Source organism: Xenopus laevis, chromosome 5L, assembly GCF_017654675.1.
Source record: "Xenopus laevis strain J_2021 chromosome 5L, Xenopus_laevis_v10.1, whole genome shotgun sequence".
NCBI lineage: Eukaryota > Metazoa > Chordata > Amphibia > Anura > Pipidae > Xenopus > Xenopus laevis.
The window spans coordinates 19,735,026-19,753,054 of NC_054379.1; the positions used below are offsets into that span (position 1 = coordinate 19,735,026).

The following is an 18,029-nucleotide window of genomic DNA, read 5'->3' on the forward strand; positions in this document are numbered from 1 at the left end:
ATAACAGGTCCCTTGGGACTCACAGCTTAAAGGGCAATTCACTTTGATAAGCAAAACTGTAATAATAAAAAAAAACACAGAAATATGTTCAAACTTTAATAAGCTGCCAAATTTTGTAAAATGAACATGGTAATTAGGGGGTGTGGCCACAAAAATGGCCATGGTCAAAAATTGTTTCGCCGTGCGTAACTTTTTGTCCCTCTTTTTATTTCCAAAATGTTGGGAGGTATGCAGAAATGAGAAATACTGTATATAAGAGAGATGTTTGGAGACTCCTTTAACAATAATAGTTATTAAAGTCATGATGTGTTAGATGGGTGAGGTCTGGATGCTGATTATGAGCCTACACCGTTCAACTTCCCCTTTATTACTGAGTAGACAATCTCTGACTTTCTGTTCTGTGACTAATGTAAATTTTGCTTTTAATCACTCAAAACTTCAATTGCTGTCACTCTTTGGAGCAAAAATACTGCGGGTTCACTGGCTCCCGCCGTACATTACCTGCTCCCAGACGCGCTCGCTGAGCCTATACCTATATTTAGAAGGTGATTTAAGATTTCGAGTGGTTTATGGGCATCGTAAAGTGTAAATAATATGAGTAGAAAGTAATGCACTCCCTATAAAATGGGATTATTACTTTCTGACAATCAATTAATGAGTTGTAAAACTGATTTGTGGACGTGTGGGGCGCACAGGAGAAAGTGGTACGTTCCAATCTGCTTCAGTATCAGTGGAGATAGACAGATGTTTCAGAGGGACACAAAGGACAAAACCGAAATAAAGCCGTAGATACATTTCAACCAGACGTAGGGGGTGTTCATGAAGAGTAGAGGAACAGTTAATTGTCTGGATGTCTGGATTGTACCAATCCTTTATATAAAATATTATTATTATCAAACTAGGGTGCTGGAGTCCTCCAACGTATTCCTTCTTCTGTTACATTTTCTAAGCTAGTCTGCTCCATTCCTCTCTCTGCTTGGTATTTTGTATTTCATTCTCTCAGTGCCCTTTTCATGGTTCTCAGCAGTTTGGTCTTATTTAGTTATGGGCGAATCTGTCCTGTTTCGTTTCGCCGAGAAATTCGCAAAACGGTGAAAAAAAAAATTGTCTCAGCGAATTGTTCCACTGTGACAGTTTTGCGAAAACATTGGCCTATTGGTGAAATCTGGAAATTGGCCACAAATCCATGCCTGGTGAATACATTCGCCCATCACTGGTCTTATTCTCCCTTTTCATACTAACCTCCTCATTATTTTCTAGCTCTGTCTTATTCCATAGAGTTTCCCTTCAGTCCTTGTCCCAATGGAGTTTAGAATTTAATGTTCCTATGGCTTTCCCACCAACTATGATTAAGGAATTAACCTACACCTGTACTTGTATGAAGTTTAGGAGGAAAGAAACAAAAAAGGTACCGACACTCTAGGCAATTCAAACAGGGGATAACCCCTAGTGTGTTTATTTCGGGGGCATTCCCCCTTCGTCAGGTGATCACCTGACGATGGGGGAATGCCCCCGAAACGTTGTGACATCTTCCTTTATTTGTCTCACTATTCCCATCTTTCACTGAACCTTTACCTTGCTTTTTATTATGTTATAAAATGGCTAATTCTAAGCAACTATTCAATTTGGCCGTAATTGTTAATTTATTTTTTTATCGTTTTTTAATTGTGTTCTTCTGACTCAAATGGGGGTCACTGACCCCATCTAAAGAAACAAATGCTCTGTAAGGCTACACATTTATTGTTATTGCTATTTTTTGATTACTCATCTTTCTGTTCAGGCCTCTCCTATTCATCTTCCAGTCTCTTATTCAAATCAATGCATGGTTGCTAGGGTAATGGACCCTAGCTACCAGATTGCTGAAATTGCAAACTGGAGAGCTGCTGAATAAAAAGCTAAATAACTAAAAAAACACAAATAATAAAAATTGAAAACCAATTTCAAATTGTCTCACAGTATCGCTCTGTACATCATACTAACAGTTAATTTAAAGATGAACAACCCTTTTAAATATCATTTAAACCTTTTGGGAGGCTGATACCCTACGTATCTTGAGTCACTTATTGGGTTTCCAGTTGGGTCATGGGCAACACACTATGCTGTGATTGGACAGTAGTATATAATGCTACTAGGACACAAGAGGGATACTCGCTTAAACACTGAATGTGTTTGGGCATGAGACTTAAGTACCAGGGTAAGGGATGAGAGTCATTATTCTTGAAGGGAATGTAGGCTAAGCTACTGTGTAAAGAAGGCCTATAAAACAGTTCCTGGTGTTCAGCTGTCAGTTTAACCCTGAATCTTAGTGTTTTGTTAGGGGCAGATTTATCAAGGGTCGAATTTCGAAGTGTAAAAAACGTCGAAATTCGACCATCGAATTGCATTACTTCAATATTCGAAGTCTAAGGTTTTTTTTTAATCTAATTTGGCCATATTCGGTCGACGTAAAATTGTTCGATCGTATGATGATTCGAACGATTTAATCGATAGATCGAACGATTTTACTTTGTCTTCTAAAAACGTAGCCAAATGTTGGCTGTAGGTTCTAGGAGGTCCCCATAGACTAACATAGCAATTCGGCAGGTTTCAGGTGGCGAAGTGTCGAAGTCGAACTTTTTTAAAGAGACAGTACTTCGATTTTCGAAGTCAAACTTTTTTACTACAAGTTGAAGTCGAATTTAGGCCTATTCGATGGTCGAAGTACCCAAAAATTAGTTCGAAATTAGTTTGAAATTCGAAGTTTTTAAATTCGAAAATTCACTTCGACCCTTAGTAAATGTGTATAGAGGCTGTATTCAGCCACTGGCTTGGAATTATGAGCGCAGTCATTGTACTTTAGCTTATGTTGATTTGCCAAAACAGATCCTAGTTGGGATGTAGTTTAACAACTTCTGGAAGTACACCATTTTACAATCCCTGGTTCAGAGGCTTACTGTCTCTATAGCTGTATTTACAATAGTATATTGCCCTGCATGTGGTGTATATTGGCATTTTTGGCAACTAAACCTGCCACCTCCCATTTCTAACGGTGAGCAGTTTCTGCAGAGCTGAGCCACTGACTGACATCCCATAGAGAACATAAGAAAGGAGGAGTCAGTAATGCGGCCTAATTATCATTTCCCTGGTACCTGCCCCTTTAAGTTTGTCACCAAGCAGCAACATCACTGCAGCAAAGGGCTGACGTATGGGAAGAGATGCACAGAGACAGCGGCTGCTCTTATAACAATTCTTCTATGTGACCTCTACAGATAAAAGTTATGAAATTTCATTTAAGTTTAGAATGGAGTCAGGCAATAATCTTTCTTTTATGTTCTTTTACTTCACGGCGGCACATTGTAATTCTCTCTGCGAGACGTAATCTCCAGCGTAATATTTTTGCCTAAGAGAAAGTTGGAAATTCTGAACCTTGTGCTTTTTTTTACCAGTAATGACCTCAGAGAGAAGAGAGCACAAGTTCATTCTGGTTTACACAACCCAGAAAGCAGCTCTGCCTTTTATCTACTATCCATACACACTATCTATACTGTTTATTCCATAAAGTTTGATTTAGCACATCTTACTGCTGTCTGTGTCAATCTATGTAGGTTTTTCATTTTTTCCTAGGGAATAAAATAAATGTGTTTGGGATGCACTTAATACACTATTTTGGATTCAGCTGAACCCCCGAATCCTTCACGAAAGGTTCGGCCGAATGCTTAACCGAATCCTAATTTGCTTATGCATATGCAAATTAGGGGTGGGAAGGGGACATTTTTTTTACTTCCTTGTTTTCTGACAAAAGTCACGGAATTTCCCTCCCCGCCCCTAATTTGCAAATTAGGATTCAGATTCGGTTCGGCCGGCCGGGCAGAAGGATTCGGCCGAATCCGAATCCTGCTAAAAAAGGCCGAATCCTGGCCAAATCCCGAACCAGGATTCGGAGCATCAATAGTTTATGTGTCTTTTTTTTTTGATGCTACCAAATCTAATATGTCTATGAATATTCTTATTTATCCAGGTCATGATATACAGTATCTAGTAAAATTAAAGGGGACCCGTCACGTAAAAAAAAAATATTCCAAATTGTATTTTATCACGTTAGTCAAATAAAATGAACTTTAATTACACTATATAAACTATTTGAATCTTGTTTCCTTCTGTCTGGGAATTCATAATTATAACAAGCAGGCAGGAGCCATTTTGTGGACACTGTTATTAAGTCAAGCCTTGTATCATCTCAGAATGTTGTTTGTGCACCAGAATGGGGGGCCTGATGTCCATCCCCATTCACTGGCTACACAATTAAATGGTAAACAGAGAGGGGGAATGTGGGGAGAGCAGTGACATCTAGGAAGTGCTGAATGGAAAGTGAAAGTAATTGCCTGCTCCGCCCAAGGCATAGAGGAGGGGCAGACAATATTTGATTGACAGCTGAGATTTTTAAATGAATTTACAACAGCTATGAATGCTTTAATAAGAAAAAGAATTTGGATTTCATGTTTAATTTGGAAAGGACTTTTATTATAAAGCTTTTTGTGTCTAGGTGACAGGACCACTTTAAGTCAAAGGCAAATGAACATTGAAAACGTTTCACCACTCATCCGAGTGGCTTTTTCAGTTCACGCCAGGGAATTCCCTACCACTTGAAAGAAGAAACCACTCAGATGAAGAGCTCTAAATGTCCAGTTGCCTTTGACTTAATTCTACTAGATACCGTATGGCAAATATAATGTTTCAGCTCTTCTTAAAAAGAATTAGAAAAGAAAGGATCTTTTGATATCACTGTATTTGTATTAAAACTCTCTGACATATTTTGTTACAGGTTATAATTTTGCCAAAGTTTCTACAAGCGACCCTCTAAATATCTACACCTGGAACATATCCTGGACTATGAAAGAAGCTTTCCCATTGGCTGGCCCCAGAGCAAGGCATGGTAAGTTTATATGGTACATTCCACATTCCACTAATATAGTAATAGTACATAAGTGTATGAAAAGTGCCTAGACTTTTCTGTGACTACTGACGTGGAAGCTGTCAGTGTTCGATATAGTACAAGGCCACCTTAAGTCTAAGGGGGTTATTTACTGATCTCCGAATGCAAAAATCATGAAAAATTGGTGATTTTTTTTCAATAAAATCTGACTTTTAAAAAATCATGAATTTTTCGGAATTCATTAAACCCCGAGGATGGAAAAGTCAGAATCTGAAAATCCGGCATCTCAGACCTGTCGAGGTTCCATATAAGTCAATGGGAGAAGTCCCAATGATGTTTTGATGTGCGCTGGACCTGAGCTGGGTTTCGTGCAATACCCCGAAGTTTTCAGAGTTTTTGGGTGAAAAATCCGAAAAAATCGTGAAAATCTTTTTTTTTCCCCGCTAAGCAATTATACGGGAGAATATAATAATACATAAGCGTTACAAAACTGATTTGATCGGAGTTTGTAACGAGATTAATTCGGACTTTGATAATTAACCCCCTTAGAGTAGTGGTAAACCAGGACCTGTAGTGGCTTAAAACAACTTAAAGGGGTTGTTCACCTTTGAGTGATATTCTGAGATAATTTGCCATTTGTTTTCATTTTTTATTATTGAAGGTTTTTGAGTTATTTAGCTTTTTATTCAGCAGATCTTCGATTTAATCTGGTAACTAGGGTCCAAATTACCCTAGAAACCATGCATTGATTTGAATAAGAGACTGGAATATGAATAGGAGAAGCCTGAATAAAAGGATCAGTAATAAAAAGTAGCAATAACAATACATCTGTAGCCTTACAGAGCATTTGTTCTTTAGAAGGGGTCAGCGACGCCCATTTGAAAGCTGCAAAGAGTCAGAAGAAAAAGGCAAATAACTATAAAACTATAAAAAAAGAAATAATAAAAACCAATTGAAAAGTTGCTTAGAATTGACCATTCTATAACATGATAAAAATTACCTTAAAGGTGAACCACCCCATTAGAATAAGACAGTAGAAAGCACTAGTGTAACTATCTATAGAGCAGACCCCTCGGCCGCAGGGTCCTCCAACCCATCTTTTACCTTTAAAATAGCATCGCAGTGCCGACCCGGGAGGTGCAGGTCTCGGGGGGGGGGGGCAGGGGAGAGATTTTTTGGCTCGGGGCCAAAAAAGTTATGTCACTGGTAGAATGGTAAGTTGACTTTGAGACCAAGATTGATATTGTGTTATATAACAGCAAAGGCAGAAGTAGGACTGATGCTGACAAACTTTATAGAATTCTGTTCAATTTAAAAACAAATTTAAAACTTGGTTTTGGTTTTGAGACTGAACTCCACTAACACAGCACTAACATTAAAAGAAGATGAGTGTAAGGGTAGGACTCCACGAGTGATTTTGTGGCGATCCGATGTGATGCGACAAAACGCATGCAACAAAAATAAGTTTAGCGTGCAGCGTCTGCATCCGACAGTCGTGTCGCTTCGGATCAACGCTGCGACACCATGTGACAATTCTATCTCTTACCTTATTTTTGTCGCATGCGTTTTGTCACAGCGCGCCGGATCGAGACAAAATCGCTCGTGGAGTCCTACCCTAAGGGGCAGATTTATTAAGGTTAGAATGGTAAATTCGAAGTCAAATTTTTTAATTTTTTTTGGTCAAAAATCACAAATTAGAATTTTAAATCACCAACTCGAATTTGAATTCGAATGTGAGATTTATCACGTCTCAGCCCTGGAAACAGTTCTAATTCAAATATTCGGCACCTAAAACCTGTCGCGTTAATTTACAAGTCAATGGCAGAGGTCCGTTGAACCATTTGGATATGTTAATTGCCTTCCTGACATTCAAGTTTTTTCGCATTCGAGTTGTGAGCAAATTCAGATTTATTAGTGTAAAAATGTTTTTACATAAATTCGAAATTCGACCTTTGATAAATAACCATGTAATGGGGTTATGTAATAAAAGGCACGAAGTTTTCCCTGGGGCAGTAATCCATAGCAACCATGCATGTAGCATTTACTAGTCAAATGTTTAAATGCAAGCATCTTATTGGTTGTCATGGGTTACTGCTCCTGGGCAAACATACAGTAGTACATTATATTACATATGGGGATTAGTGTCCTGGACCTCTTTGATATGATGAATGACTGCATCAACAAGTGACTCCAAAAGTGAACCATTGAATCCGCTGTAGTTATATTATCCTTGTTTGTTACTGGTGTTGAGGAGTTTATGGGATTGCTTGAGTCAGAAATCTAATGAGGTTTTAGCAGTGATTGACAGGGAGACGTCTATGGTAATTGAGCTTGTTGCTGGCTCCTGCATAAATATGAACAGAAACAGTAAATATAATGCTGCCTTCTGAGCAAAACATATAAATGACCCACATCACTTACATGTATGTTATTGCAGTTTTCTATATGTGTAAAAGTACAATTGTTTCTTAAAGTATTTACCCTTTGGGGAAAATGCAGCGCTAAGCACTCGCTGCTATGTATTATTGTTCAGGTATAGAACCGGTTATCCAGAATGTTCGGGACCTGAGGTTTTAGGAATAACGGATCTTTCCATAATTTGGCTCTTCATGCTTTAAGGGTAAGGGCACACCTGGAGATTTGGGGAGATTTAGTCGCCCAGCGACTAATCGCCCCTTCTTTGGGGCGACTAATTTCCCCCGAACTGCTTCCTCGTGCCTTCCGCCTGCATCAATGAAAAAACGCCTGCGGCAATGCACTTGCGGCGCTTCGATTTCCCAAGCCGCCCGAAGTTTCCTCGTGAGGCGACTAAATTTCCCTGAATCTCCAGGTGTGCTGTTACTCTTAGGGGCCAATTCACCAAGCTCGAGTGAAGGATTCGAAGTAAAAAAACTTCGAATTTGGAAGTGTTTTTTGGGCTACTTCGTCCATCGAATGGGCTACTTCGACCTTCGACTACGACTTTGAATCGAAGGATTTGAACTAAAAATCGTTCGACTATTCGACCATTCGATAGTCTAAGCACTGTCTCTTTAAGAAAAAACTTCGACCCCCTAGTTCGCCACCTAAAAGCTACCGAACTCAATGTTAGCCTATGGGGAAGGTCCCCATAGGCTTGCCTACGTTTTTTTGGTCGAAGGATAATCCTTCGATCGTTGGATTAAATTCCTTCGATCGTTCGATCGAAGTATTTTGTGCAAAATCCTTCGATATTCGAAGTCGAAGGATTTTAATTTCCAGTCAAATATCGAGGGTTAATTAACCCTCGATATTCGACTCTTGGTGAATTTGCCCCTTAGTCTACTAAAAAATCATGTAAATATTAAATAACCCCAATAGGCTGGTTTTGCTTCCAATAAGGACTAATTATATCTTAGTTGGGATCAAGAACAAGAACCTTTTTTGTTATTACAGAGAAAAAGGAAATAATTTTCAAAAATCTGGATTATTTAGATAGAATAGAGTCTATGGGAGACGGTCTTTCTGTAATTCAGAGCTTTCTGGATAATGGGTTTCTGTATAACGGATCCCATACCTGTACACGCTGGTGCATTTGCTGCTGTATGAGTGATTTTGCATCTGGGTGGTGCCACAATAATATGAGAGGAAGCCAGAATTATGGTCTAATTTTACATGAGCGATTTATTTGCTTTCATGGCTTAAAAATTGGACCATCACAACCGCAACATGAAATATGAAAATGATGCACGATTCAGCTGGGTCTGACTGTTTTTAACTTTTGCAGGCATGTCGTGAAATGCTTTTTTCTAGTGCACCCCCCCACATCTATTTTTTATATTTCTGCACTATTTTGTATTATTCAGACCAGCTATATGCATTGGTTTGTGGTCTTTGTCCACCTTAAAATATGCTCCAGCTTGGAGAACATTATGTCCCCTGGAACATAGTTTCAATTCTAAACTGGATAATATTGATTCAATACATGTTTTTCACACAGCAAATTTTGATCTTCTTATGGCTTTTTTTAATGGAAAGACGCATTCTAAACTACAAAAGTCCAGTCAAATGAGATCGCTGCTTGATAAAAGGGAATTTTCTTGGAGACGCCGATTAGTGGGCAACCAATTGGTTCTGATCGGCTCTTTTCATTCTACACACAGTGGTGTTGGCTTTCGGTCTTGAGAGACCAGAGATAAACTGATACAAGTAAAGATCCACTTGTTTGGGGAGGTCTTTCTCACATATACCCACTTTGAAGTGTACAATAGTAGACTGATCTAATCTTAAGGCCCTAGTGCCCAATTATCAGATCACAACTATGGGAATACAGTCGGTCAGAGAGAGGACCACATCAACAAACCAATACAGTCCTTGCTCCAGTGAGATTTTAAAACTGTCTGATCAATATCTGACCAATTTTCGATCAGATATCGGTCAGGGGAGCCCGTCGGAGGGCCCCATACATGGGCCAGTAAGCTGCCAACTCAGTCTGTTGGCAACTTTTCTTGGTCCATAAATGCCAATCTTTAGTCCTGTAGTGCTGAGACAGAGCACCATCTCTGACATCTAGGGGCCGATTCACTAAGCTCGAGTGAAGGATTCGAATTAAAAAAATTCGAATTTCGAAGTATTTTTTGGGTACTTCGACCATCGAATTGGTTAAATTCGTTCGAATTCGAACGAAATCGAACGATTCGAACGAAAAATCGTTCGACTATTCGACCATTCGATAGTCGAAGTACTTTCCCTTTAAAAAAAACTTCGACCCCCTACTTCGGCAGCTAAAAGCTACCGAAGTCAATGTTAGCCTATGGGGAAGGTCCCCATAGGCTTGCTAACCTTTTTTTGATCGAAGGATTTTCCTTCGATCGTTGGATTAAAATCATTCGAATCGTTCGATTCGAACGATTTAATCGTTCGATCGAACGAAAAATCCTTCGATCGATCGAACGTAGGATTAGCGCTAAATCGTTCGACTTCGATATTCGAAGTCGAACGATTTTAGTTCCCAGTCGAATATCGAGGGTTAATTAACCCTCGATATTCGACTATTGATGAATCGGCCCCCTAGTGTTGCCACCTGGCCGCTATTTTACCGGCCTAGCCGGTAAAACACCAGCCAAGGCCGGGGCCGGTATTACAAATTTACCGGCAATGTAGCTGCCGGTAAATTTGTAATACATCAAACAAATGCCCGTGGCCTGCACCCAGCCTAGTAAAAACAAACCTTTTTGCTGCTGACTTGAGTCCAAACGTGTGCTGTGGCCCCACCCCCTTTGACATCATGACCGGCCCAGCCAATAACGCGCCATGGATCCACCCCCTTAATTGTCGTAACCCGCCCCTTTGCAGCCAGGGCCCCCCCTTTTATTCCCGCCCCCTCCACCAACCGGTAGAGATTTTTTTAAAAGGTGGCAACCCTACTGACATCCAGTACCCGTTAGCCATTAGTGGGAGGAAGGAGTGGGTGTACAGGTATAGGATCCCTTATCCGGAAACCCGATATCCAGAAAGCTCCGAATTACGGAATGGCTGTCTCCCATAGACTCCATTTTATCCAAAAAATCCAAATTTTTAAAAATGATTTTCTTTTTCTCTGTAACAATAAAACAGTAGCTTGTACTTGATCCCAACTAAGATATAATTAATCCTTATTGGAAGTAAAACCAGCCTATTGGGTTTATTTAAAGTTTAAATGAATTTTTAGTAGAATTACGGAAAGATACGTTAACCGGAAAACCCCAGGTCCCGAGCATTCTGGATAACAGGTCCCATACCTGTATTGTGAATTGCTGGGATACAGATCAGTTTGTCTCTGGTGAAAGCTGGGTGCCTGGGTGGTGGAATCAAATTGCTTAGTCTCAGACTTTTCTGAATATAAAGCTGAGCCTTTTGGCTAAACTGCAGTAAATCCTGAGTTTCAATTGGTACGGTTGTGGTACATTGTGGCAAATTCACTAAAGGGAAAATTTTAGCCAGCTACTGATTCGCCACACTCCGCACCACTTCACCAGATTATAGCTCACTGCAAAAAAAAAAAAAACTCACCCACTTTCTATTGATTCCTAGGCGATTTTTAAAAATGTATTTATCAAATGATGAATTTTCACCCATTGATAAATACACTTCTAAAAATCCCATAGGAGTGAATAGAAAGTGAGTGAGTTTTCCTGTTGCGAACTCTGCAACGGTGGCATAACTAGATGTTACTGGGCCCCATGGCAAAATAATTTGAGGGGCCCCCAAATGCTCCAGAGGTTGTCCTGTTTTACCAATATCTGTTAAAATTACTCATTAATTAGGGCTTCATGGGGCCCCTGACCCCTGCTTTCTCTGTAGCTACACCCCTGATCTGCAATAAGACTACAGTATATGGCTCATTTACAAAGTACTCTGCAAAGTTAACTGTGTCAGAATGGTGGTCAAAATGTTAGTATGTGGGTGAGTGCACATGAGAGTTTTGTAAGTATCACTGGGTACCCTGGATGCATGTTGCTTTAACTATGCAAGTACCAAGTACCACTGGATGTATTATTCATGCGGTGTGAGTAACTAGTTACCACTGGATGTAAATTTATCATATTATTAAATAATATTGCTCACTGCTCACTCCTTCTTCAGAGTAGTTAGTAGTTGTATAGTTTTTGAAATCTTTTTAATGTATGTCTTTGATAAATACCCACCCAATTATGAATGAAGGAACTTTTAATGCTTCACATTAGTTTTGTTGAGACACATTTTCAAGTGTATGTATTGATCAAAGATAAGTTTCCTTTGGGCAGACTATTTTAAATGATATTTTCTTTTTTTTTCCAGATTATTTTTTGAGACTCTGTAGCACCTTTAATGCGGTAGGGTTTCCAGTTGGATTAAGGTTCAGTCCCCCAGTAACACAGCCTTGGTACAAGTTCAAGCTTTAGCTGCCCACCTCTATCAGCTCCTAAATGAGATTACATTACCATTCACCCTGATGCCCCCCACTCACAGTTTGTATTACATTTTAACAAGAAATGAAGACACTGCCATTTGTTTAATTCAAATTTATTAACATAAACGGTATAAGTTAAATAACAACACAAAATTGTCCCACTTTTAGTGGCATAGTTAAGTCCCACCCCCTACACAGGGGCGATCCTGGCCCCTCCGCCGCCTGAGGCAGCAGCAGTTGCTGCTGCCCCCCCCTCCCCCAGAAATTCGCTCTTAAAGTACCAGGAGCAGCATTTTTGCTGCCCCTGGTACCTAGTGGGGCGCTGCCACCTGAGGCAACAGCCTCAACTTGCCTCATTGGCGAAGCACCCCTGCCCCTACATTGTATAAACCCATCTGCTTTCAGGTCAACACGTTGATGGGCTTGTAGATGGTAGGATGTAGGAAGGACAGTAGGAAGGTGGGTAGGTTTGGTGTTTATGTCTGTGGCTGACATCTCTTCCAGTCCTATTTCAAGCTCCCATGAAAATCCCTTTGAAATAAAAATGCATCAGTTAGTAAATTGAGCACATGGAAGACTATAGAGCTACTGTATATGTGATGCTACTGATATAAGTCATGAACCTGCCCTTGGCACACACAAACAGGGCACGTTTTCTGGATATGAATGCTGGTATCAGATTGTCAGACCTAACTTAATATTTTTTTAGGAATCCACCTGTACAAGGTTGGGAATACCCGGATTAAGTTCTGTTTGAGGGGAGAGCCGGCAAATGAAATCTTTAGAAGATATCCCAATGGCTGTGCATATTGCTATGTTTACATCTGGCCTATAGCACTGATCTCTAGTGTATGTGGTTCTAAAGCTGTAAGACTACAACTCCCAGCATTCTAATAGAAACATTTCCAAACCAAACTAGACCCTTTCAATATAGTAAGTTGCCTATCTGCATTCATACAAAGGGGTATATTTATCAAAGAGTGAAGTTATTAGTGAAGTTCCGCCACTAGAGTGAAATTCCGCCACTCTCCATTCATTTCTATGGGATTTTTATAGGCGTATTTATCAAAGGGTGAACTTTCACTTCACCCATTGATAAATACGCCTTTCAAAATCCGATAGAAATGAATTGAGAGCTGCAGAATTTCACTCTAGTGGCGGAACTTCACTCTTTGATAAATTTACCCCTATAGGTGGTTAAAATTTGGTCACTGATTCTGTTGTGTCTTTCTATGTTTTTCAGTAATTAGCTCATTATGTATCCACTTACCTGTATCCGAACGTACAGCTGGGATTCTGTATCAGTAATTCACACTTCTGTTGATTAGTCAACCTGCTGTTGCTTTGTGCTGGAGCACAATATGGATCATGTGTTTCCGAAGTCTTGCCATTCTTTACATATAAATGATAAACCCTTAAACTGATCCTGTTGGCTGGTAGAAATTGGTGTCTTGTCTTCATCAGAGTTGACTAGAGCCTTGTATGGCACAGGGTCTCGTATTGGCTTTGCCGGTGGCTGAAAGAGGAAAGATTTGATTAGAGAGGAAGAAAAAACAGTATCTAAATATGTTAGCCCCTCCTTTATAGCCACACCCAGTCTAGTCCTATCCCCAAACCCCCCTTTCCTAGTTAACTCCACCCTAGACCTCTTATGTAGGTTCTTTCTCTACAAAGGTGCAAATTATTATCAGGATTCTAGTCATCCTTTGTTGCTCTTTTCAGTCTGTTAAATTTCAGGAAGATGGTACCAATATAAATAAAATGGAGAGAAAAAAACAGACTAAGGGTGGCCATACATGGGCAGATTAAAGCTGCTGATATTGGTCCTTTAGACTGATTCATCGGCTTATCCTCGTGTAGGGGGCGGTCTGACGGGTCTCCCTGATCAATATCAGGCCAAAAAATTGCCAGATATCGATCGGGAAGGTTTGATTTTTTTTAGCGTTTTTTCTTCTGCTCCCAGGTATTCCTTACACAGGCTTGGGATGGCCATATGCCCTATACACCCCAACTATTATTATTAGGAAACCTTGGGAAAAGAAAAATGGCAGGACTGTACCTCAGTTTAGTTAAAAAAAAAATTATAGAAGAAGAGCAGTATGCCAGGGAAAAAAATAGCACGTTTGCTGTTGTGTTCTGATATTAATGTAAATAGAAAAATGACTTACCAGTATAACGGGAGACTCCATTTCTCTTGCCTCCAGGGCTTCCCAGTTAATGGGCTCAAAAAATGGATGTTTCTTTATAGAGGAAACATACTTTCTCCTTTCAGCCAGAGTGTCGCATGTAAGCTATGAAATAAGAAAACATTAATAAATATCATATATATTAATATCAAAGACCTTACTTACCTTTAACGCCCAGAGCTTGTGCTACATACACATTTTGTATTCAACAGCATTATACTCACCTTTAGGATAATGTCCTTGAGGTCAGGGTCGAGACGGTCTAAACATTCTTTGGCCTCTGGTTTATGTAGGCAATTTGCACTCAACTGAGTAGCCATCCGAAACAGTATTACTCCCAGTGAGTAATAATCTGCAGAGCCATCATATTTCTCCTTGCGGAGCATCTGCAAATGCACCAATGAGTTTATTAGTGGAATAATTTAAATAATATAAAGGGCAAGTAAACGTAGCAATAAGAACAATAATAAGAGAAAATGATAACTTACCTCAGGAGCAAGGTATCCTAATGTTCCAGCTTTGCCTTTGGCCTTTCCATAGGTTGTCTGTACAGCGAGACCGAAATCTGCTATTTTGATATGACCTTTGTCATCAAACAAGACATTCGCCAGTTTCATGTCCCTGTAAGGAAAGAGTATAAGTCATATTAGTCCTATTGGCTATGGTCAATTACACAGAGCACTGGTTCAGCCTTTCAGCCAATTAGAAGTGGTGTATAAAATGACTCAGGGCCAATCCCTGATCACACAGCAACACTGGGCAGAACTTTCCCACAGATTTGATTTCTATATATTTGGTAGGTTGGAGGGATAACTTCCAGCTGATAATAAAGGAACTTGAAGTGCTACTTACCGATGGATAATGAAACGGTAATGCAGGAATTTCAGTGCGCAGATCATTTCTGCTGCCATGAACCTAATGAAGAAAAAAAACAGTTTATTAGACTGAAAATTCGTACTTTCATCTGACAGACACCATTAATGCTCCATGCTACCTACCTTATTGTGTTGATATCAACGGACTGTCCATTACTAATAAGATCAAATAAGGTCCCTCCAGATGCATATTCCATAGCAAAGTAAATGCAGTCCTGTTAGAGAAACCAGAGAGCAGTGGTTACAATACAGGAGTGGAACCTCCCAACGGGATACAGAGTATGAGCAGTACAATATACCAAAAAACAGGTAGAATGTGTACAAAATAGTGAAAAGATACCACACTCAACAGGCTCAGAGTAACTGATTTTAATAGAAAAACAAAAGAAAGTCCAACATTTTGATCACATCACAGTGATCTTCCCCAGGGAAAAGAGAGTGTAAGCAGTGCAAACCCTTAAGTACCCTCCCCCTGTGCAAAACATGGCACCAAAACCAGGAATCCAATTAATTACCATAGAAACCCAAATTGGGACTAAAAAAACTAAAGAAAACCAGCCTAACAAAAATAGTAAAAGTGAATAAAATGAAAGCAAGCGATAACTGTAGATGCAGCAAGCTATGGAAAATCGTTAGAGTCAAGAGTGAGGAGTGAAACCTCCCAACGGGATACAGAGTATGGGTACTACAATATATATTAGGGATGCACCAAATCCAGAATTGGGTTCGGGATTCGGCCAGGATTCAGCCTTTTTCAGCAGGATTCGGATTTGGCCGAATCCTTCTGCCTGGCCGAACCGAATCCTAATTTGCATATGCAAATTAGTGGCTCGGAGGGAAATCGCGTGACTTTTTGTCACAAAACAAGGAAATATATATATATATATATATATACTTCTCTATATATATATATATATATATAGTATCGAAATGTGCCCCAGCACTCTCAGTAGTGTAGTCAGCGTTGACCTCGGTGCACGCTCCTGTGGGGGACCCCGTCACGTCCCCACTAGAAATATTCAGATAGAAGAATGAAGCAGCACACGATTCTTTGCAAAAGTGTATATTACAGATATAGCATCAATACAGCGACGTTTCGGGCAAGCTATATGCCCTTTATCAAGCCATAATAAAATGAGCATTATACAAGTGATTTTTAAAAGCAACACACAGGAAATGACTTCATAATTTGCATAATGGTTAGTCCACATCCATCACCATTTCATTTTAACCCTATACGCGTTTTCAGTGGATTTAAAGGAATAGAAATAGATCATAGTCCCTATTGAGACCTGAGGGATATAGAGATCCAAGTTTTTTAATCCACCACACCTCTCTCTGTTTTAATTTTAATTCTCTATCACCCCCTCTTTTCAGAGGCGGTATTGTTTCCAACACCATAAATTTCAATTGGTCTGCAGTGTGTCCTTTTTCTAGGAAATGTTTGGATACAGGTAAGGACATATTACCCAGATTGATGCTAGAACGATGCTGGGAGATACGTGATTTGACCATCTGTGTGGTCTCACCTATATAGATGAGACCACACGGACATATCAGCACATATATCGCAAATTTAGAAATGCAGGTAAAGTAGCCTCGTAATTGTACTGTGTAACCAGTCTGGGGGTGTATAAACTCCTTGTTTTTCAAAACGAAAGGGCATTGTGCGCATCCTAAACAGGGAAACATCCCCTTGGATCTGCCTCCCAAGAATGTTCTGTCAATTGTTTTAATTTTAGTTTTCATCTGGGTTGAAGTAACCTGTGTTCCTATAGTTTTTCCTTTGCGATAGGATATAAGTGGCATCATCTTAAATTCTTGTATCATAGGGTATGCATTTTGTAGTAAATACCAATGTTTGCGTAATACTTTGCCTATTGTTTCACTATCCGTATGGAATTGGGTGACAAACGGTATCCTGTTTGACTGTTTTTTCTTAGTTTGAGGGTATTCTACCCTATGCTGGGCCTGTTGTATCGTTTTTTCTGGATAACCTCTATCCCTAAATTTTTGGCACATGGTTTGTCTCTGAACACCTCTTTCTTTGGAGTCACTGACTAATCTTTGTACCCTAGATAACTGGCTGATAGGGATCGATTTTTTTATATGTGGTGGATGGTAGCTCGTGTAGTGTAAAATTTGATTCCTGTCTGTAGGTTTGGAAAATAACGAAGTATGTAGGAGGCCACACTGGTCCTTATATATCAGAACATCAAGGAAATTAATTTTGTGAAGATCAAATATTAGTGAGAACGAGATAGAGGGATGTACCCCATTAATCCTGTCGTGGAATCGCCGAAGGGAGCCAACGTCACCCCGCCAAACCACAAAGACATCATCGATATATCTCCACCAGGCCAAACAGTGCCTGGTAAAGTCTACATCTAGATATATATGTAGTTCCTCAAGCTTAGCCATGAAGGCATTGGCATAGGCCGGGGCGACATTGGATCCCATCGCCGTCCCACGCAACTGGAGATAGAAGTCATCCCTGAAGGTGAAATAGTTGCAATACAGTATGATCTCCAACAATTGTAGAAAAAATTCAATTTGCTGTTCAGAATAGTGGGCCCTTTCTCTAAGTATCCACTCACATGCTAACAATCCATCTCGGTGTGGGATAGATGTATATAAACTGGCCACATCAAGCGTGGCCAGTATTATATTTTCATCCCCCATTTCACCCAATGTGTTTAGCTTTTGTAGAAAGTGACCAGTATCCCTGATATATGAGGGTACCAATTGTATCAACGGGCTCAGTATTTTGTCCAGCATAACTGCTAATGGGCAAAAGACTGAGCCGATCCCTGCTACTATCGGTCGGCCCGGAGGACTGACCGGGTTTTTGTGTATTTTCGGCAAACAATATAGTGTCGGTGTCACAGGATTTTTTACAGTCAGAAATTGTCTCAATTTTTCTGAAATTACCCCTTCCTTGACCAAGTCATCTAACACAATTTTGATCTTACGTATAATACTCAAAAGTGGGTCATGTGATAAAGGTTTATACACCTCCTGATCAGCAAGTTGACTCTCTATCTCTGAGATGTAATAAGGAGTATCCATGATAACTATTGCACCCCCCTTATCAGAGGGCTTTATAGTAATATCGGTTCTTAACGATAGTGCTTTCAGAGCATCTTTTTGTAGTTTTGTTAAGTTAT

At 39.8% G+C, this 18,029-nt stretch overlaps 1 protein-coding gene across 1 annotated transcript in view; it reads left to right on the forward strand.

Annotated features, from left to right (window-relative positions):
* LOC108716096 (ALK tyrosine kinase receptor-like) overlaps window positions 1-18,029 on the forward strand; it is a 349,880-nt gene that overhangs the window by 104,975 nt on the left and 226,876 nt on the right. Inside the window, exon 2 of the mRNA XM_041562409.1 lies at window positions 4,802-4,912. Within this exon, the coding sequence (XP_041418343.1) occupies window positions 4,802-4,912 (111 nt within the window). The remainder of the gene's footprint in view (window positions 1-4,801; window positions 4,913-18,029) is intronic.